We start from the raw sequence: 21,497 nt of genomic DNA, 5'->3' as shown, positions 1-21,497 counted from the left end.
GTGGCCGCAGGGCAGTGCGCGTACCCGTGAGCGAACAATGGTGAGCTTGTGTGCTTTTCTCGAACAGACGGGCCTGACGTCCCGTCTGTTCTGCGCCAGGTAGTGTTAGGCAGTGACGAAACGCTCCGCTTGTGCTACCTCGGACGCTTAAAACAGCTGGCCGCCCCACACCAGCTGTTGTGAACAAGTGCTGTGCGCGTGTGTCGCGGTGGTTTCGGTTGTTGGCGCACGCGCGCAGCCATCTGCATTCCAGGCGGCGCCTGGCGGCGACGTCACGGGCACCTCCCCCCTTGGAGACGACGCGGCGACCCAACGCAGCCGGCCGCCTCCTGCCCAACGAAGCAGGCCGCCTCCTCATCGGCGACACCCCCCTCTCCCACCCGGCGGCCGCGGCGGCTGAACGCGCGCGGCCGGAACTTTTTACTTGTAAATAGTGTATATATGCCCTCACCCCTATCTCTTTCCTGCTATCCCCTCACCTCTTTTCTTTCACTTCTTCAAACTGCCTGCTATCCTATATTTCCGCTACCCCAGCTCAGGTGCCGCCGTTTAGTGATGGCAGATGCCGGGGTGAGCAAACATCTTTTACCTTCCTTTTTGTTATTTTAAATAAATAATCACTATATATATATACTTTTCGAGCGCGCGTTGGTTTCGCGCCTGGCAAAGGTGAGACAAGTGGGTGTGGAACCGTGGTCTAGCGCAAGATTACGGTGCGCCTATCCTTTAGGTTTGCCCGCACAGCAAAAGCAGCCCTCTGGCAGGAGCCGGGCGTACGCGGCAGCGTCGACTTTGCCACCACACCAGGGTGTCGACGCGGTTGCGGGTCGTTCCGTGTGGCGTTAGCGCACTGCAACGAGCTTGTCTTCTTGGACATACCGGGCAATGAGTCTTTCGAAAAGAAAGGCGAAGCTACTAGCGCGACAGCAAGCAATGAATGCTCCGGGAGACATTCTGAGTATAGAACTGAACTTTAGTTGAGGAGGAGAAAGTAATTATTTTCGCTGTTTGTTGGCTCATTTCAATAGGCAAAGGAAGGAGGCAGCAACCAAAATTGTTAAGTGCACTGCGGTCGGCATGAGCGAATGAATGTGAGAGGCGAGTGTAAAGATTAAAGTGGTGGCGTGCAATTTTATAAAAGGCACTTTTTCTCCCTGCCCAGGCACTGTGGCTGCTTTCCCAAGCTTGGATGTGGATACCTTACAGTGTGTCGCCGCCGCATGCCTGAAAAGCACGTGCCGTTACTGGTGTAGAACAGACTGTCGCGCGTGTAAAAAAAAAGCGGCGATTGTTGGCCGAGTTAGGCCGCATTACTGGAAAGCAATCATAGAAGGTTCAACGCCAGCGGAGAAGACAAAAGTGCGGAGCAAAACGAAGACCCACTACTTCTCACAGCCGCCTGCGAAGTTCATGCGCTTCGCTGGATAGGTATGCGCACAACGCTATCAGTTAGAGGCTTTCTTGTCTTGGAGACAAAGAGCAACGGGATTGCGAAAAAAAAAAAAACTCCCCGGGCGCCAAGCTCGCAAACCACCGCAAGAGATGAACCAATTTACTATTTACTGCACAGAAAGAACTGGGCACAGTGCAGTGCACGGAAGCCGCGCATAAATGCCTAAAAGCTCTCCTGCATCTGCGGGACAATATGCTTCGAGTACTAGGCAGGCAAGGTTAGTGAGCAAGAGCAGCGCGCGTAAAGAATGCATCCCATCTCTCCGTAATTGAGGTGTACTTCCTGCGGTCACCTTAGAAACAAACGGAAGTGCATGCCTGGGTTAGATCAACTGACTGCGGCCAATTGAAAAAAATAGAAAGAAAAGTGCTTTATATCCACTGCCCTGTCGTTTTCCTTGCATAGCATAGGCCAGGATGTGCATATCTGTAGGGGCCCGCGTAGAATAGCGCTCTGCTACGGCCGCACCGCAACGAAATTTGCGGGCACAGTTCCGACGCTTCTAGCTTGCAAACCAAAAATAATAACAAAAATTCGCGCAGGACGTCTACCGGCCTGGGTGCGAGCCCCCATTAAAGCGCCCAACGCTTGCCACGCAACGGAATACTTGAGGCCCGGAGCTGAGCTGCTCCTCCCTCCCTGCCAACGCAACACAGTCGGCGCAGCGCGGGGCTGCGGCGCCCCCTTCGTGTCGCCTGCGCAAGTATACCCGCCTCCGAGACAGCAGAGTCCGCGTCGCGCAGTCGACTGCTGCTGCCGCGCGAAGCAAAAACCGACTCGGGTAAATGATGAATACGTGGATTTTTCCCGCGGCGCTTTTTCACCCTGAGAGAGTTAGATTTTTTGCATAGTCGTTAGAAACTTTTCAGACGACTCCTTTACAGCAAGCAGAGAAAGAAAGCTATTCATGTCGGGTTCTGTGGCACAAAATATTGGCCTAAGGGAAAGGTTCAAGTCCAATTTTCCTCTTTACTGGAGACGACTGACTTTACACCTGTGCTCTTGTGTGCGCACTCCATTCTCAGGCGTTAGTAGGGAAGGTGGGTCCTCTCGTTTGTATTATTCCATTACATCCTTTCTTTGCAATGAGGCTCCCACACAGATCCTGCATATTCCAGTTTCCATGGGAGAAGTGCTTTTGCACGCTATTATTCACAGGTACGTTTCGGTGTCTGTACTGCCTGTCAAAAACTCACGAATTGAACCTGCTCCAACAATGTGGTCTCATAATAATAATTCACTGCAAGTGATCGTCGCAAACACAAATTGGACAGCGACTGGGCAGTCGGAGGCAATAACGCTTCCTATGAATTTGGACAACTGTCTGTAGCGGTGCACCAGTGGGATGGTAAATCATCTAATTGTACTCATAACTGGGGAGAAAAAAAAATGACTCAAGACTAAAGAGGCATTCGGCGGCTCATCCCACCCTGCAGGTTCCTTAAAGTCGACTGTGACGAGAACGTCCGCACCGTCGTGTACAAAAAGTTAAGTCCCCCCAGCATTACAATGTTGTTCCAGGTCAGCGGAACACGCTACAGAACCAATCATTGAGTCACTTGGAATGCAGACAACCAAGCTGTGTGCTTCTTTTCCCCCTTTTCACTTGAGGCAGGGGCTGTTCGCGTGCTGCAATGGTTTGCAATTTGTCCGTCCCGTTCATTCCTGTGTTTTTTATCTGGAGTTACACTCTGGAAGCCCAATTTGACGAACAAAGGCCTATTCAGGAAACGAAACACGATGCTCCATTTCGCACGTCTCTCGGCCAGGTGTGTTTACCTCCAGGTTTCAGATTATGAGAGGCGCTCTGCATACAAGGAATGGCTGCAAGTCGTCCAATTTTTTTTCTTTGACGCGCGCACGGCTGCTGAAATTCGCCAACAGTGTTTCTGCCACAGACATGTAAAGCTGACTAGCACAGCCTTATGGCACACTTGGGCTCAATAATGTGATAGCATTACCTGGCCACATGTCCTGCAGGCAAGAAAGCGCCCCACATTTACGATAGAGAAAAACTGTAACGGTTTTGGACCAAACGCAATGCAGTGCAATCATTACACCGCCTTGAATATTTCGATTCGGAACGCAGCTCTGCGCCGATGAGTTGGGTAAACTTGGTGCGGGAGAAGAAAAAAACAAAAAAACTCGCCGCCGCTGTCACGTTGGGAGTAGGAACTGTAATTGGCTACTTTATAATGCCCTTCATTTCACAAAAAAAATTCAACGCAGAACACGATGGGCCAAAAAATAAAGAGGGACCTTCGCATCTCCGCTCTTAACCAGACTTCGGCGAATCGTTCTGTTTGCATTTCCCCCCCCCTTTTTTTTTAAGCGGTAGCCAACATTATCAGTCGCTCTTTCCGCGACATTCAAACGAGCTGTGATCATTTCGCAGGCGGACACGAGTGATGCGCAACTGCGAAGCTCTGCATTTCGCATACCCTACTTGTTGTTGCACGCACTACGGCACAAAGTCGAGCATACCTGACCCCGAATTCCATGAGGCCCCGCATTTAAAGCGAAAAAAAAAAAACTGTGCTCTTCTGGAACGGTCACCTCTCGAACACCGCCTCACTTGAATCCCAGACGGTCAATGCAGAAAGACTTTGCAAATTCGAGCACACACTTTGTTTTACTCCGTCCACTGCGTTTGACAGTGACTGACTAGGCAAACAGCGAGCATGCTCCCTCGGACGACACTCACAGTACTGACTGCACGCGCTACTGCACAGAGTCAAGAACGGAACTGCTTACCTGAGACCACTCCTGGTTGCCGTTCGGTCGTGATCCGCTCGCTGTGGCAGGCCGCAAGGAAAGGAAAAACGGATGCAGAAAACGGTAGCAAAACAAAGGGGAGAGAGGGACACACGAGAACCGGAGCTCTGGTTCGCATGACCAGCGGCTGCCCATGCAGCAGTTGGGTAGCCCTAAAGAGGGCTGTTTTTCGCGAGAAGGGTGCTTGCACGACGCCGAAGTCCAGACGGCACACGGTGGACGGACTAGCCTCCGAAGCCGTACAGAGTGCGGCCCTGACGCTTCAGCGCGTAGACCACATCCATGGCGGTGACAGTCTTGCGCTTAGCGTGCTCCGTGTACGTGACGGCGTCCCGGATCACATTCTCGAGGAACACTTTCAACACGCCGCGGGTCTCCTCGTACGTAGATCAGGCCCGAGATGCGCTTGACACCGCCTCGGCGCGCCAGACGACGGATGGCGGGCTTGGTGATGCCCTGGATGTTGTCTCGCAATACCTTGCGATGGCGCTTCGCGCCTCCCTTGCCGAGTCCCTTGCCACCTTTTCCGCGACCAGACATGATGGTGCCGACGACGAAGTGTACACTCCGAGGCGAGAACGGGGAATGATGGTGTTACGCTCGGCGGCCTGTGGTGCTGGCAGCGCGAAGCCGCCATTCGCTGCGGCGCCTCGACCAATGAGAGTCCGCCTCCGCAAGCGCCGGCTCGCTAGCACTACTGAGCCCTCTCGGAGGGCTGCCGCGCCGCCAGCAAGGTAGCCAAAACGACCGCATCAAGGCGCACACGTAAACAACCAAGCAACGCGAAGACTGCCCCATTCTGCATCACGCGACCCCCCACCGCGCAAGAAAAAAAAAACGGAAATAGCAAACAATGGAAAACGAAGCGCACCTCCTATACTTCGCAATAGTGGCTGTATAACCGATATTTGGTCATGCCTGCTCCGTTTGCATGGAAAAAAAAAAAATACTTGATGCCTAGTCGTTGCTGCTGTCAGTCTTTTTTTTTTTTCGTGCGTGCCTGCGTTGCAAGCAAACAGGTGCGCGTGGTTTCTGTTTGCTGCCCCCCCCCCCCCCACTGGCAGGGGAGAGTTTACACCGTTAAATCGCGCGCCCCTTAAAGACACACCAAGGACACCGTCATTGCTGGCGCTACCAACAATTAGCGGGTTTCGCGACTTGTGAAGCTGCAGAAGCGGTTTTTTTTTTTTTGTCCTCAAAACCTGCCCGTTCTCAAAACGTGCATTGCTAAGGGGAAATTAAGCACTCACTTATCGTGTGTGTGTGTCCCCAACTTCCCGCACACACTTCACCGTGTCCGTGACCACATCGGAGCGGGCCCTTGAGAGGGCGACTACGGCCGTTCGCGGCGCACGTACCTCGCTCCCCCTCCTCTCCCGGTCGCCAGGATGCCGAGAAACGACCAGTTTCTCTTGCGGACTACATAGAAATACGTTTATCTCAAAAAGTAACCAATGCACAGCTTTAAAATTTTCCAGCCACATAGAACAAATGTCTCACCACCTCTCTTCCCACTTTCGGCTCGCTGGATCGAACCCGAGCTGTGCGAGCGTCGCTTTCAGTTTTCCGACCATTGCCAGGCTATTGTGCACACGCGCGATACGATAATCTGCTCGTGTTCGAGGACTTACTTGCTCTATCTGGCACGACAGCATCGGCCGCAAGAAGCCAAAGAAGGTACCAAACAGCTGCCAGCGTCGGAATTTTTCGCCGTTCTTACCGGGGAAAAAAAAAAGAAAACAAAAACGCGGGCGCGCCGCACGCGCTGGGGGACACGCACATTACTAACGACACAGCAAATTGTGCTTGTAGCGCTTCATATTCTGCGAGTGCGCGCTCGCCCGGTGGCCAGTGTGAAGCGTGGCTTCTCTGCGGACTGATTTGCTACAGCTACGTCCGCCGCACTGTACTGCCCAGTTCTACGTCCTGCACATTGGTGTATGTAACCCTTACAGCTGTACGTAAGTACTTCCTCCCTCCCTTCGAATACCGCTGGCCAGATGGGGCACGCCACGGGTGGCAAACTGTTTTCCTTTCGAATTTCCTAAGAACAGACTGAGGGAACACAGTGGCCTCCCCGACGTCCGCAGGCACGTGTTGCGGCCACGAAACGATAACCTCTTCTTAAGGCCAAATATCCACACAAACCCAAACCGGGGGAATTCCGCAATAAATTACCTCCTGCCGTCACACTTAAGCAAGCATATAATAGGTAGAAGCTTCTTTTTTTTTTCTTCTCTCTTACGTGCTCATGCGGATGAGTATTCACATGCATACATACATATATATTTCCTTTACAGTTCTCCTACAACTAATTCGAAATATTGTTCTTTAACAATCTGGCTGTATTGCATGCTGCCTAAGCAAAACCGCTGCTATTTCAACCGCCTGATATCCATTTCTCGAGGCTACATGCTAATGAAGAAAACAACTTAAACAATCAAAACACAGAGAGAGAAAGGGGCCCGGAGCATCGCGCCGCTACCTGCAGACTCGACGATGCAAACACTTTGGTTGGCTCTGAAAAGAGCCGTTGAGGTTGTTGGGGGGGACGACTGGCGACGAGCGCGATGTGCCGCCTACTTGGAGCTGGTGTACTTGGTGACAGCCTTGGTGCCTTCGGACACGGCGTGCTTGGCCAGCTCGCCAGGCAGCAAGAGACGCACCGCAGTTTGGATCTCCCGGCTCGTGATGGTCGAGCGCTTGTTGTAGTGGGCCAGGCGAGAGGACTCGGCCGCGATGCGCTCGAAGATGTCGTTCACGAAGCTGTTCATGATGGACATGGCCTTGCTGGATACTCCAGTGTCCGGATGCACCTGCTTGAGCACCTTATAGATGTAGATGGAGAAGCTCTCCTTCCTGCGGCGCTTCTTCTTCTTCTTGTCGGTTGCGCGCACATTCTTCTGCGCCTTTCCGGCCTTCTTCACGGCCTTTCCCGACGGTTGAGGGGGCATGACGATCAGTTACGACTGCGCTCGGGGAGACGGACGGTGTCGAAAGAACGCGCGCGCAGGGGCGCGCGGCGTTTTTATACTGGCACCGTGGTGTTCAAGCGACCGGAGCCAGGCCGCCGCGCGATTGGTCGACGCGTCGCGGCCTCCTCACCCTCCCTCCAGCGCTCCCGTCGCGGTATCGCGGCGCGCTGTCGGCTCTGTCTCCCAGTCGAGTGCGCATCGGCGCTCTGCTCTTGGCGCGGCCTCCCCCTCCCGGCCCGAATACGCGAAGACGGGAATCGCGACTGCGCATCTGCGAGCTCTACTTTCTCCCACTATCCTGTTCCTCCTACCCTCCCCCTGCGCGGCGCAACGACCATTTCCTCACCTGAAAGAGAGAAATTACCGCACGCGTCGTGCTCCCCCCAATTTCTTATTCCTTTCCCCAAGAACATCCATCTCTCTCTCTCGCGGCGCGCTCTCGAGGTTCGTAGTATCAAGCAGCAGCCCGTTCCTGTCTGTTCTCGCACGCGGCGTTCCCCGTTCTTTCTCGAGCGTACAACAGAAGTCACCATGTCAGGTCGCGGAAAAGGAGGCAAGGCCAAGGGCAAGAGCAAGACCCGCTCGAGCCGCGCGGGACTGCAGTTCCCCGTGGGTCGAATTCACCGTCTCTTGCGTAAGGGCAACTACGCGGAGCGCGTCGGAGCGGGCGCCCCCGTTTACCTGGCCGCCGTCCTCGAATACCTGGCCGCCGAGGTGCTCGAGCTGGCGGGCAACGCTGCTCGGGACAACAAGAAGACCAGAATCATTCCGCGCCACCTGCAGCTGGCCATCCGAAACGACGAGGAGCTGAACAAGCTGCTCTCGGGAGTTACCATCGCCCAGGGCGGCGTCTTGCCCAACATCCAGGCCGTGTTGCTCCCCAAGAAGACCGAGAAGAAGGCGTGAGCGGTCTACCGCACGTCTGTGGAGGCGCGCCCGCCGCATCAGCAGCGCCCAACTAACGGTCCTTATCAGGACCAACCAACTGCCTGCCACGGCGGGGCCTCGCTGTGTGATACCTTTGGGTTTTGTTTTTTTTATTTGCTCTGGACCGCTGCGTCCCTCTCACGCTGGCTGTTTTTTCAAAGTGTTTGCCTCACTGCGCGCCGCACACAGGTTGGCTTTTATTTAGTTTTATCGGCCCCTTCTTCCTTTCCTTTTCCTGGCCCAGTCGCTAGCAGGAGGCCAGTAGAGCGTTAATAAGGGGCATGACCAGCGCATTGTTTTTTTTTTTGGCAGTTCCCTAGCAGGGGTTTCACATAGCAGCGCTAGAGAGAATGACGAAGTGGCTTTACTGAGACAGTAATAGAGAACAAGGGACGGGATTTTTTTTTTTTTCGCCACCGCGGGCATCTGCCATAGATACCGAAGGACGTGAACTGGGACAGCGGAAATAAGCCACAGCAGGCAGAATGCAGACACGAAATAAAATAGGTGAGCGGACGGTAATATCGACAGAAACTATTCACACAGCAATAAATACGTACGCGGCGTATCAAGGTGCACCTAATGTAGGCGGCGCGTGCTGCATTCACTTGCGCGCCCAGCGCCGCATTTACCCCCACAAAACTGGGCGCGCGCGCGTGACTTGTGCAATGATGTTATTTACAAGCGCGAGCCCGCGGAAGACGCCAGGGCCATGGCTTTCAACAACTCACCTCGTTTTCCAGCAGCTGCGAAACGCAGTGTTCGAGAGAGAGGGACCGGCCGGGTTCGGAGCTCGGTTTCGTGCGCCCGTGGCCAAAGCAAACATTTGGGTGGTCCTGAGAAGGACCGTTGTGATGCGTTGCTGCGGCGGCGGCGGCGGCGCCAAGTGCCGGGCGCCACTGCGCTCTAGGCGCGCTCGCCGCGGATGCGCCTCGCCAGCTGGATATCCTTCGGCATGATGGTGACGCGCTTGGCGTGGATCGCGCACAGGTTGGTGTCCTCGAAGAGACCGACCAGGTATGCCTCGCTGGCCTCCTGAAGTGCCATGACGGCCGAGCTCTGGAAGCGCAGGTCGGTCTTGAAGTCCTGAGCGATTTCTCTCTCCAGGCGCTGGAAGGGCAGCTTGCGGATGAGAAGTTCGGTCGATTTTTGGTATCGGCGAATTTCACGAAGTGCCACGGTGCCAGGCCTATATCTGTGAGGCTTCTTCACGCCTCCGGTAGCTGGCGCACTCTTACGAGCAGCCTTTGTGGCCAGCTGCTTGCGGGGGGCCTTGCCACCGGTGCTCTTGCGCGCGGTTTGCTTCGTGCGAGCCATGGTGCCGGACGCGGACGCTGGTAACGGACGGACTGCCTTCGGAGACGGGCGGCGAGAGACTGTGTTCCGCGCCGCGCGGCGGCGCTGCTCCCTCGCGCCCTCTCTCCGACCCGATTGGTCCCCGCTGACGGACCGATAGCTTCCCTCCGTTCTGCGGCGGCCGCCAGAATGCTGGAAATACTACTTTTCGAGCGCGCGTTGGTTTCGCGCCTGGCAAAGGTGAGACAAGTGGGTGTGGAACCGTGGTCTAGCGCAAGATTACGGTGCGCCTATCCTTTAGGTTTGCCCGCACAGCAAAAGCAGCCCTCTGGCAGGAGCCGGGCGTACGCGGCAGCGTCGACTTTGCCACCACACCAGGGTGTCGACGCGGTTGCGGGTCGTTCCGTGTGGCGTTAGCGCACTGCAACGAGCTTGTCTTCTTGGACATACCGGGCAATGAGTCTTTCGAAAAGAAAGGCGAAGCTACTAGCGCGACAGCAAGCAATGAATGCTCCGGGAGACATTCTGAGTATAGAACTGAACTTTAGTTGAGGAGGAGAAAGTAATTATTTTCGCTGTTTGTTGGCTCATTTCAATAGGCAAAGGAAGGAGGCAGCAACCAAAATTGTTAAGTGCACTGCGGTCGGCATGAGCGAATGAATGTGAGAGGCGAGTGTAAAGATTAAAGTGGTGGCGTGCAATTTTATAAAAGGCACTTTTTCTCCCTGCCCAGGCACTGTGGCTGCTTTCCCAAGCTTGGATGTGGATACCTTACAGTGTGTCGCCGCCGCATGCCTGAAAAGCACGTGCCGTTACTGGTGTAGAACAGACTGTCGCGCGTGTAAAAAAAAAGCGGCGATTGTTGGCCGAGTTAGGCCGCATTACTGGAAAGCAATCATAGAAGGTTCAACGCCAGCGGAGAAGACAAAAGTGCGGAGCAAAACGAAGACCCACTACTTCTCACAGCCGCCTGCGAAGTTCATGCGCTTCGCTGGATAGGTATGCGCACAACGCTATCAGTTAGAGGCTTTCTTGTCTTGGAGACAAAGAGCAACGGGATTGCGAAAAAAAAAAAAAACTCCCCGGGCGCCAAGCTCGCAAACCACCGCAAGAGATGAACCAATTTACTATTTACTGCACAGAAAGAACTGGGCACAGTGCAGTGCACGGAAGCCGCGCATAAATGCCTAAAAGCTCTCCTGCATCTGCGGGACAATATGCTTCGAGTACTAGGCAGGCAAGGTTAGTGAGCAAGAGCAGCGCGCGTAAAGAATGCATCCCATCTCTCCGTAATTGAGGTGTACTTCCTGCGGTCACCTTAGAAACAAACGGAAGTGCATGCCTGGGTTAGATCAACTGACTGCGGCCAATTGAAAAAAATAGAAAGAAAAGTGCTTTATATCCACTGCCCTGTCGTTTTCCTTGCATAGCATAGGCCAGGATGTGCATATCTGTAGGGGCCCGCGTAGAATAGCGCTCTGCTACGGCCGCACCGCAACGAAATTTGCGGGCACAGTTCCGACGCTTCTAGCTTGCAAACCAAAAATAATAACAAAAATTCGCGCAGGACGTCTACCGGCCTGGGTGCGAGCCCCCATTAAAGCGCCCAACGCTTGCCACGCAACGGAATACTTGAGGCCCGGAGCTGAGCTGCTCCTCCCTCCCTGCCAACGCAACACAGTCGGCGCAGCGCGGGGCTGCGGCGCCCCCTTCGTGTCGCCTGCGCAAGTATACCCGCCTCCGAGACAGCAGAGTCCGCGTCGCGCAGTCGACTGCTGCTGCCGCGCGAAGCAAAAACCGACTCGGGTAAATGATGAATACGTGGATTTTTCCCGCGGCGCTTTTTCACCCTGAGAGAGTTAGATTTTTTGCATAGTCGTTAGAAACTTTTCAGACGACTCCTTTACAGCAAGCAGAGAAAGAAAGCTATTCATGTCGGGTTCTGTGGCACAAAATATTGGCCTAAGGGAAAGGTTCAAGTCCAATTTTCCTCTTTACTGGAGACGACTGACTTTACACCTGTGCTCTTGTGTGCGCACTCCATTCTCAGGCGTTAGTAGGGAAGGTGGGTCCTCTCGTTTGTATTATTCCATTACATCCTTTCTTTGCAATGAGGCTCCCACACAGATCCTGCATATTCCAGTTTCCATGGGAGAAGTGCTTTTGCACGCTATTATTCACAGGTACGTTTCGGTGTCTGTACTGCCTGTCAAAAACTCACGAATTGAACCTGCTCCAACAATGTGGTCTCATAATAATAATTCACTGCAAGTGATCGTCGCAAACACAAATTGGACAGCGACTGGGCAGTCGGAGGCAATAACGCTTCCTATGAATTTGGACAACTGTCTGTAGCGGTGCACCAGTGGGATGGTAAATCATCTAATTGTACTCATAACTGGGGAGAAAAAAAAAATGACTCAAGACTAAAGAGGCATTCGGCGGCTCATCCCACCCTGCAGGTTCCTTAAAGTCGACTGTGACGAGAACGTCCGCACCGTCGTGTACAAAAAGTTAAGTCCCCCCAGCATTACAATGTTGTTCCAGGTCAGCGGAACACGCTACAGAACCAATCATTGAGTCACTTGGAATGCAGACAACCAAGCTGTGTGCTTCTTTTCCCCCTTTTCACTTGAGGCAGGGGCTGTTCGCGTGCTGCAATGGTTTGCAATTTGTCCGTCCCGTTCATCCTGTGTTTTTTATCTGGAGTTACACTCTGGAAGCCCAATTTGACGAACAAAGGCCTATTCAGGAAACGAAACACGATGCTCCATTTCGCACGTCTCTCGGCCAGGTGTGTTTACCTCCAGGTTTCAGATTATGAGAGGCGCTCTGCATACAAGGAATGGCTGCAAGTCGTCCAATTTTTTTTCTTTGACGCGCGCACGGCTGCTGAAATTCGCCAACAGTGTTTCTGCCACAGACATGTAAAGCTGACTAGCACAGCCTTATGGCACACTTGGGCTCAATAATGTGATAGCATTACCTGGCCACATGTCCTGCAGGCAAGAAAGCGCCCCACATTTACGATAGAGAAAAACTGTAACGGTTTTGGACCAAACGCAATGCAGTGCAATCATTACACCGCCTTGAATATTTCGATTCGGAACGCAGCTCTGCGCCGATGAGTTGGGTAAACTTGGTGCGGGAGAAGAAAAAAACAAAAAAACTCGCCGCCGCTGTCACGTTGGGAGTAGGAACTGTAATTGGCTACTTTATAATGCCCTTCATTTCACAAAAAAATTTCAACGCAGAACACGATGGGCCAAAAAATAAAGAGGGACCTTCGCATCTCCGCTCTTAACCAGACTTCGGCGAATCGTTCTGTTTGCATTTCCCCCCCCCCCTTTTTTTTTAAGCGGTAGCCAACATTATCAGTCGCTCTTTCCGCGACATTCAAACGAGCTGTGATCATTTCGCAGGCGGACACGAGTGATGCGCAACTGCGAAGCTCTGCATTTCGCATACCCTACTTGTTGTTGCACGCACTACGGCACAAAGTCGAGCATACCTGACCCCGAATTCCATGAGGCCCCGCATTTAAAGCGAAAAAAAAAAAACTGTGCTCTTCTGGAACGGTCACCTCTCGAACACCGCCTCACTTGAATCCCAGACGGTCAATGCAGAAAGACTTTGCAAATTCGAGCACACACTTTGTTTTACTCCGTCCACTGCGTTTGACAGTGACTGACTAGGCAAACAGCGAGCATGCTCCCTCGGACGACACTCACAGTACTGACTGCACGCGCTACTGCACAGAGTCAAGAACGGAACTGCTTACCTGAGACCACTCCTGGTTGCCGTTCGGTCGTGATCCGCTCGCTGTGGCAGGCCGCAAGGAAAGGAAAAACGGATGCAGAAAACGGTAGCAAAACAAAGGGGAGAGAGGGACACACGAGAACCGGAGCTCTGGTTCGCATGACCAGCGGCTGCCCATGCAGCAGTTGGGTAGCCCTAAAGAGGGCTGTTTTTCGCGAGAAGGGTGCTTGCACGACGCCGAAGTCCAGACGGCACACGGTGGACGGACTAGCCTCCGAAGCCGTACAGAGTGCGGCCCTGACGCTTCAGCGCGTAGACCACATCCATGGCGGTGACAGTCTTGCGCTTAGCGTGCTCCGTGTACGTGACGGCGTCCCGGATCACATTCTCGAGGAACACTTTCAACACGCCGCGGGTCTCCTCGTAGATCAGGCCCGAGATGCGCTTGACACCGCCTCGGCGCGCCAGACGACGGATGGCGGGCTTGGTGATGCCCTGGATGTTGTCTCGCAATACCTTGCGATGGCGCTTCGCGCCTCCCTTGCCGAGTCCCTTGCCACCTTTTCCGCGACCAGACATGATGGTGCCGACGACGAAGTGTACACTCCGAGGCGAGAACGGGGAATGATGGTGTTACGCTCGGCGGCCTGTGGTGCTGGCAGCGCGAAGCCGCCATTCGCTGCGGCGCCTCGACCAATGAGAGTCCGCCTCCGCAAGCGCCGGCTCGCTAGCACTACTGAGCCCTCTCGGAGGGCTGCCGCGCCGCCAGCAAGGTAGCCAAAACGACCGCATCAAGGCGCACACGTAAACAACCAAGCAACGCGAAGACTGCCCCATTCTGCATCACGCGACCCCCCACCGCGCAAGAAAAAAAAAACGGAAATAGCAAACAATGGAAAACGAAGCGCACCTCCTATACTTCGCAATAGTGGCTGTATAACCGATATTTGGTCATGCCTGCTCCGTTTGCATGGAAAAAAAAAAATACTTGATGCCTAGTCGTTGCTGCTGTCAGTCTTTTTTTTTTTCGTGCGTGCCTGCGTTGCAAGCAAACAGGTGCGCGTGGTTTCTGTTTGCTGCCCCCCCCCCCCCCACTGGCAGGGGAGAGTTTACACCGTTAAATCGCGCGCCCCTTAAAGACACACCAAGGACACCGTCATTGCTGGCGCTACCAACAATTAGCGGGTTTCGCGACTTGTGAAGCTGCAGAAGCGGTTTTTTTTTTTTTGTCCTCAAAACCTGCCCGTTCTCAAAACGTGCATTGCTAAGGGGAAATTAAGCACTCACTTATCGTGTGTGTGTGTCCCCAACTTCCCGCACACACTTCACCGTGTCCGTGACCACATCGGAGCGGGCCCTTGAGAGGGCGACTACGGCCGTTCGCGGCGCACGTACCTCGCTCCCCCTCCTCTCCCGGTCGCCAGGATGCCGAGAAACGACCAGTTTCTCTTGCGGACTACATAGAAATACGTTTATCTCAAAAAGTAACCAATGCACAGCTTTAAAATTTTCCAGCCACATAGAACAAATGTCTCACCACCTCTCTTCCCACTTTCGGCTCGCTGGATCGAACCCGAGCTGTGCGAGCGTCGCTTTCAGTTTTCCGACCATTGCCAGGCTATTGTGCACACGCGCGATACGATAATCTGCTCGTGTTCGAGGACTTACTTGCTCTATCTGGCACGACAGCATCGGCCGCAAGAAGCCAAAGAAGGTACCAAACAGCTGCCAGCGTCGGAATTTTTCGCCGTTCTTACCGGGGAAAAAAAAAAGAAAACAAAAACGCGGGCGCGCCGCACGCGCTGGGGGACACGCACATTACTAACGACACAGCAAATTGTGCTTGTAGCGCTTCATATTCTGCGAGTGCGCGCTCGCCCGGTGGCCAGTGTGAAGCGTGGCTTCTCTGCGGACTGATTTGCTACAGCTACGTCCGCCGCACTGTACTGCCCAGTTCTACGTCCTGCACATTGGTGTATGTAACCCTTACAGCTGTACGTAAGTACTTCCTCCCTCCCTTCGAATACCGCTGGCCAGATGGGGCACGCCACGGGTGGCAAACTGTTTTCCTTTCGAATTTCCTAAGAACAGACTGAGGGAACACAGTGGCCTCCCCGACGTCCGCAGGCACGTGTTGCGGCCACGAAACGATAACCTCTTCTTAAGGCCAAATATCCACACAAACCCAAACCGGGGGAATTCCGCAATAAATTACCTCCTGCCGTCACACTTAAGCAAGCATATAATAGGTAGAAGCTTCTTTTTTTTTTCTTCTCTCTTACGTGCTCATGCGGATGAGTATTCACATGCATACATACATATATATTTCCTTTACAGTTCTCCTACAACTAATTCGAAATATTGTTCTTTAACAATCTGGCTGTATTGCATGCTGCCTAAGCAAAACCGCTGCTATTTCAACCGCCTGATATCCATTTCTCGAGGCTACATGCTAATGAAGAAAACAACTTAAACAATCAAAACACAGAGAGAGAAAGGGGCCCGGAGCATCGCGCCGCTACCTGCAGACTCGACGATGCAAACACTTTGGTTGGCTCTGAAAAGAGCCGTTGAGGTTGTTGGGGGGGACGACTGGCGACGAGCGCGATGTGCCGCCTACTTGGAGCTGGTGTACTTGGTGACAGCCTTGGTGCCTTCGGACACGGCGTGCTTGGCCAGCTCGCCAGGCAGCAAGAGACGCACCGCAGTTTGGATCTCCCGGCTCGTGATGGTCGAGCGCTTGTTGTAGTGGGCCAGGCGAGAGGACTCGGCCGCGATGCGCTCGAAGATGTCGTTCACGAAGCTGTTCATGATGGACATGGCCTTGCTGGATACTCCAGTGTCCGGATGCACCTGCTTGAGCACCTTATAGATGTAGATGGAGAAGCTCTCCTTCCTGCGGCGCTTCTTCTTCTTCTTGTCGGTTGCGCGCACATTCTTCTGCGCCTTTCCGGCCTTCTTCACGGCCTTTCCCGACGGTTGAGGGGGCATGACGATCAGTTACGACTGCGCTCGGGGAGACGGACGGTGTCGAAAGAACGCGCGCGCAGGGGCGCGCGGCGTTTTTATACTGGCACCGTGGTGTTCAAGCGACCGGAGCCAGGCCGCCGCGCGATTGGTCGACGCGTCGCGGCCTCCTCACCCTCCCTCCAGCGCTCCCGTCGCGGTATCGCGGCGCGCTCTCGAGGTTCGTAGTATCAAGCAGCAGCCCGTTCCTGTCTGTTCTCGCACGCGGCGTTCCCCGTTCTTTCTCGAGCGTACAACAGAAGTCACCATGTCAGGTCGCGGAAAAGGAGGCAAGGCCAAGGGCAAGAGCAAGACCCGCTCGAGCCGCGCGGGACTGCAGTTCCCCGTGGGTCGAATTCACCGTCTCTTGCGTAAGGGCAACTACGCGGAGCGCGTCGGAGCGGGCGCCCCCGTTTACCTGGCCGCCGTCCTCGAATACCTGGCCGCCGAGGTGCTCGAGCTGGCGGGCAACGCTGCTCGGGACAACAAGAAGACCAGAATCATTCCGCGCCACCTGCAGCTGGCCATCCGAAACGACGAGGAGCTGAACAAGCTGCTCTCGGGAGTTACCATCGCCCAGGGCGGCGTCTTGCCCAACATCCAGGCCGTGTTGCTCCCCAAGAAGACCGAGAAGAAGGCGTGAGCGGTCTACCGCACGTCTGTGGAGGCGCGCCCGCCGCATCAGCAGCGCCCAACTAACGGTCCTTATCAGGACCAACCAACTGCCTGCCACGGCGGGGCCTCGCTGTGTGATACCTTTGGGTTTTGTTTTTTTTATTTGCTCTGGACCGCTGCGTCCCTCTCACGCTGGCTGTTTTTTCAAAGTGTTTGCCTCACTGCGCGCCGCACACAGGTTGGCTTTTATTTAGTTTTATCGGCCCCTTCTTCCTTTCCTTTTCCTGGCCCAGTCGCTAGCAGGAGGCCAGTAGAGCGTTAATAAGGGGCATGACCAGCGCATTGTTTTTTTTTTTGGCAGTTCCCTAGCAGGGGTTTCACATAGCAGCGCTAGAGAGAATGACGAAGTGGCTTTACTGAGACAGTAATAGAGAACAAGGGACGGGATTTTTTTTTTTTTTCGCCACCGCGGGCATCTGCCATAGATACCGAAGGACGTGAACTGGGACAGCGGAAATAAGCCACAGCAGGCAGAATGCAGACACGAAATAAAATAGGTGAGCGGACGGTAATATCGACAGAAACTATTCACACAGCAATAAATACGTACGCGGCGTATCAAGGTGCACCTAATGTAGGCGGCGCGTGCTGCATTCACTTGCGCGCCCAGCGCCGCATTTACCCCCACAAAACTGGGCGCGCGCGCGTGACTTGTGCAATGATGTTATTTACAAGCGCGAGCCCGCGGAAGACGCCAGGGCCATGGCTTTCAACAACTCACCTCGTTTTCCAGCAGCTGCGAAACGCAGTGTTCGAGAGAGAGGGACCGGCCGGGTTCGGAGCTCGGTTTCGTGCGCCCGTGGCCAAAGCAAACATTTGGGTGGTCCTGAGAAGGACCGTTGTGATGCGTTGCTGCGGCGGCGGCGGCGGCGCCAAGTGCCGGGCGCCACTGCGCTCTAGGCGCGCTCGCCGCGGATGCGCCTCGCCAGCTGGATATCCTTCGGCATGATGGTGACGCGCTTGGCGTGGATCGCGCACAGGTTGGTGTCCTCGAAGAGACCGACCAGGTATGCCTCGCTGGCCTCCTGAAGTGCCATGACGGCCGAGCTCTGGAAGCGCAGGTCGGTCTTGAAGTCCTGAGCGATTTCTCTCACCAGGCGCTGGAAGGGCAGCTTGCGGATGAGAAGTTCGGTCGATTTTTGGTATCGGCGAATTTCACGAAGTGCCACGGTGCCAGGCCTATATCTGTGAGGCTTCTTCACGCCTCCGGTAGCTGGCGCACTCTTACGAGCAGCCTTTGTGGCCAGCTGCTTGCGGGGGGCCTTGCCACCGGTGCTCTTGCGCGCGGTTTGCTTCGTGCGAGCCATGGTGCCGGACGCGGACGCTGGTAACGGACGGACTGCCTTCGGAGACGGGCGGCGAGAGACTGTGTTCCGCGCCGCGCGGCGGCGCTGCTCCCTCGCGCCCTCTCTCCGACCCGATTGGTCCCCGCTGACGGACCGATAGCTTCCCTCCGTTCTGCGGCGGCCGCCAGAATGCTGGAAATACTACTTTTCGAGCGCGCGTTGGTTTCGCGCCTGGCAAAGGTGAGACAAGTGGGTGTGGAACCGTGGTCTAGCGCAAGATTACGGTGCGCCTATCCTTTAGGTTTGCCCGCACAGCAAAAGCAGCCCTCTGGCAGGAGCCGGGCGTACGCGGCAGCGTCGACTTTGCCACCACACCAGGGTGTCGACGCGGTTGCGGGTCGTTCCGTGTGGCGTTAGCGCACTGCAACGAGCTTGTCTTCTTGGACATACCGGGCAATGAGTCTTTCGAAAAGAAAGGCGAAGCTACTAGCGCGACAGCAAGCAATGAATGCTCCGGGAGACATTCTGAGTATAGAACTGAACTTTAGTTGAGGAGGAGAAAGTAATTATTTTCGCTGTTTGTTGGCTCATTTCAATAGGCAAAGGAAGGAGGCAGCAACCAAAATTGTTAAGTGCACTGCGGTCGGCATGAGCGAATGAATGTGAGAGGCGAGTGTAAAGATTAAAGTGGTGGCGTGCAATTTTATAAAAGGCACTTTTTCTCCCTGCCCAGGCACTGTGGCTGCTTTCCCAAGCTTGGATGTGGATACCTTACAGTGTGTCGCCGCCGCATGCCTGAAAAGCACGTGCCGTTACTGGTGTAGAACAGACTGTCGCGCGTGTAAAAAAAAAGCGGCGATTGTTGGCCGAGTTAGGCCGCATTACTGGAAAGCAATCATAGAAGGTTCAACGCCAGCGGAGAAGACAAAAGTGCGGAGCAAAACGAAGACCCACTACTTCTCACAGCCGCCTGCGAAGTTCATGCGCTTCGCTGGATAGGTATGCGCACAACGCTATCAGTTAGAGGCTTTCTTGTCTTGGAGACAAAGAGCAACGGGATTGCGAAAAAAAAAAAAAACTCCCCGGGCGCCAAGCTCGCAAACCACCGCAAGAGATGAACCAATTTACTATTTACTGCACAGAAAGAACTGGGCACAGTGCAGTGCACGGAAGCCGCGCATAAATGCCTAAAAGCTCTCCTGCATCTGCGGGACAATATGCTTCGAGTACTAGGCAGGCAAGGTTAGTGAGCAAGAGCAGCGCGCGTAAAGAATGCATCCCATCTCTCCGTAATTGAGGTGTACTTCCTGCGGTCACCTTAGAAACAAACGGAAGTGCATGCCTGGGTTAGATCAACTGACTGCGGCCAATTGAAAAAAATAGAAAGAAAAGTGCTTTATATCCACTGCCCTGTCGTTTTCCTTGCATAGCATAGGCCAGGATGTGCATATCTGTAGGGGCCCGCGTAGAATAGCGCTCTGCTACGGCCGCACCGCAACGAAATTTGCGGGCACAGTTCCGACGCTTCTAGCTTGCAAACCAAAAATAATAACAAAAATTCGCGCAGGACGTCTACCGGCCTGGGTGCGAGCCCCCATTAAAGCGCCCAACGCTTGCCACGCAACGGAATACTTGAGGCCCGGAGCTGAGCTGCTCCTCCCTCCCTGCCAACGCAACACAGTCGGCGCAGCGCGGGGCTGCGGCGCCCCCTTCGTGTCGCCTGCGCAAGTATACCCGCCTCCGAGACAGCAGAGTCCGCGTCGCGCAGTCGACTGCTGCTGCCGCGCGAAGCAAAAACCGACTCGGGTAAATGATGAATACGTGGATTTTTCCCGCGGCGCTTTTTCACCCTGAGAGAGTTAGATTTTTTGCATAGTCGTTAGAAACTTTTCAGACGACTCCTTTACAGCAAGCAGAGAAAGAAAGCTATTCATGTCGGGTTCTGTGGCACAAAATATTGGCCTAAGGGAAAGGTTCAAGTCCAATTTTCCTCTTTACTGGAGACGACTGACTTTACACCTGTGCTCTTGTGTGCGCACTCCATTCTCAGGCGTTAGTAGGGAAGGTGGGTCCTCTCGTTTGTATTATTCCATTACATCCTTTCTTTGCAATGAGGCTCCCACACAGATCCTGCATATTCCAGTTTCCATGGGAGAAGTGCTTTTGCACGCTATTATTCACAGGTACGTTTCGGTGTCTGTACTGCCTGTCAAAAACTCACGAATTGAACCTGCTCCAACAATGTGGTCTCATAATAATAATTCACTGCAAGTGATCGTCGCAAACACAAATTGGACAGCGACTGGGCAGTCGGAGGCAATAACGCTTCCTATGAATTTGGACAACTGTCTGTAGCGGTGCACCAGTGGGATGGTAAATCATCTAATTGTACTCATAACTGGGGAGAAAAAAAAAATGACTCAAGACTAAAGAGGCATTCGGCGGCTCATCCCACCCTGCAGGTTCCTTAAAGTCGACTGTGACGAGAACGTCCGCACCGTCGTGTACAAAAAGTTAAGTCCCCCCAGCATTACAATGTTGTTCCAGGTCAGCGGAACACGCTACAGAACCAATCATTGAGTCACTTGGAATGCAGACAACCAAGCTGTGTGCTTCTTTTCCCCCTTTTCACTTGAGGCAGGGGCTGTTCGCGTGCTGCAATGGTTTGCAATTTGTCCGTCCCGTTCATTCCTGTGTTTTTTATCTGGAGTTACACTCTGGAAGCCCAATTTGACGAACAAAGGCCTATTCAGGAAACGAAACACGATGCTCCATTTCGCACGTCTCTCGGCCAGGTGTGTTTACCTCCAGGTTTCAGATTATGAGAGGCGCTCTGCATACAAGGAATGGCTGCAAGTCGTCCAATTTTTTTTCTTTGACGCGCGCACGGCTGCTGAAATTCGCCAACAGTGTTTCTGCCACAGACATGTAAAGCTGACTAGCACAGCCTTATGGCACACTTGGGCTCAATAATGTGATAGCATTACCTGGCCACATGTCCTGCAGGCAAGAAAGCGCCCCACATTTACGATAGAGAAAAACTGTAACGGTTTTGGACCAAACGCAATGCAGTGCAATCATTACACCGCCTTGAATATTTCGATTCGGAACGCAGCTCTGCGCCGATGAGTTGGGTAAACTTGGTGCGGGAGAAGAAAAAAACAAAAAAACTCGCCGCCGCTGTCACGTTGGGAGTAGGAACTGTAATTGGCTACTTTATAATGCCCTTCATTTCACAAAAAAATTTCAACGCAGAACACGATGGGCCAAAAAATAAAGAGGGACCTTCGCATCTCCGCTCTTAACCAGACTTCGGCGAATCGTTCTGTTTGCATTTCCCCCCCC

General features: G+C 53.9%; 7 protein-coding genes and 1 pseudogene across 7 annotated transcripts; 2 read left to right on the top strand and 6 right to left on the bottom strand.

Annotated features, from left to right (window-relative positions):
• Positions 1–4,143: 4,143 nt before the first annotated feature.
• LOC144094266 (histone H4-like) lies at positions 4,144–5,164 on the bottom strand (annotated as a pseudogene).
• A 1,308-nt stretch (positions 5,165–6,472) lies between these two features.
• LOC144094265 (histone H2B) lies at positions 6,473–7,202 on the bottom strand. The gene has a single exon (XM_077628200.1). The coding sequence runs from the start codon at positions 7,180–7,182 to the stop codon at positions 6,808–6,810; it is 375 nt and encodes a 124-aa protein (XP_077484326.1). The 5' UTR covers positions 7,183–7,202; the 3' UTR covers positions 6,473–6,807.
• Positions 7,203–7,402: 200 nt separating this feature from the next.
• LOC144094264 (histone H2A-like) lies at positions 7,403–8,431 on the top strand. The gene has a single exon (XM_077628199.1). It carries the CDS (start codon positions 7,735–7,737, stop codon positions 8,107–8,109), a length of 375 nt encoding a protein of 124 aa, XP_077484325.1. The 5' UTR covers positions 7,403–7,734; the 3' UTR covers positions 8,110–8,431.
• A 369-nt stretch (positions 8,432–8,800) lies between these two features.
• LOC144095643 (histone H3-like) lies at positions 8,801–9,447 on the bottom strand. The gene has a single exon (XM_077629310.1). The coding sequence runs from the start codon at positions 9,445–9,447 to the stop codon at positions 9,037–9,039; it is 411 nt and encodes a 136-aa protein (XP_077485436.1). The 3' UTR covers positions 8,801–9,036.
• A 3,696-nt stretch (positions 9,448–13,143) lies between these two features.
• LOC144094263 (histone H4) lies at positions 13,144–14,160 on the bottom strand. Its single transcript, XM_077628198.1, has one exon. The coding sequence runs from the start codon at positions 13,762–13,764 to the stop codon at positions 13,453–13,455; it is 312 nt and encodes a 103-aa protein (XP_077484324.1). The 5' UTR covers positions 13,765–14,160; the 3' UTR covers positions 13,144–13,452.
• A 1,306-nt stretch (positions 14,161–15,466) lies between these two features.
• On the bottom strand, positions 15,467–16,196 carry LOC144094262 (histone H2B). Its single transcript, XM_077628197.1, has one exon. The coding sequence runs from the start codon at positions 16,174–16,176 to the stop codon at positions 15,802–15,804; it is 375 nt and encodes a 124-aa protein (XP_077484323.1). The 5' UTR covers positions 16,177–16,196; the 3' UTR covers positions 15,467–15,801.
• A 128-nt stretch (positions 16,197–16,324) lies between these two features.
• LOC144094261 (histone H2A-like) lies at positions 16,325–17,156 on the top strand. The gene has a single exon (XM_077628196.1). The coding sequence runs from the start codon at positions 16,460–16,462 to the stop codon at positions 16,832–16,834; it is 375 nt and encodes a 124-aa protein (XP_077484322.1). The 5' UTR covers positions 16,325–16,459; the 3' UTR covers positions 16,835–17,156.
• A 370-nt stretch (positions 17,157–17,526) lies between these two features.
• On the bottom strand, positions 17,527–18,272 carry LOC144094260 (histone H3). Its single transcript, XM_077628195.1, has one exon. The coding sequence runs from the start codon at positions 18,171–18,173 to the stop codon at positions 17,763–17,765; it is 411 nt and encodes a 136-aa protein (XP_077484321.1). The 5' UTR covers positions 18,174–18,272; the 3' UTR covers positions 17,527–17,762.
• Between the last annotated feature and the right edge of the window lie 3,225 nt (positions 18,273–21,497).

The sequence above is a fragment of the Amblyomma americanum genome, chromosome 6, assembly GCF_052857255.1.
Source record: "Amblyomma americanum isolate KBUSLIRL-KWMA chromosome 6, ASM5285725v1, whole genome shotgun sequence".
Taxonomy (NCBI): domain Eukaryota; kingdom Metazoa; phylum Arthropoda; class Arachnida; order Ixodida; family Ixodidae; genus Amblyomma; species Amblyomma americanum.
The sequence above is the reverse complement of the archived record's forward strand: the minus strand, read 5'-3'. Positions and strand labels throughout refer to the sequence as shown.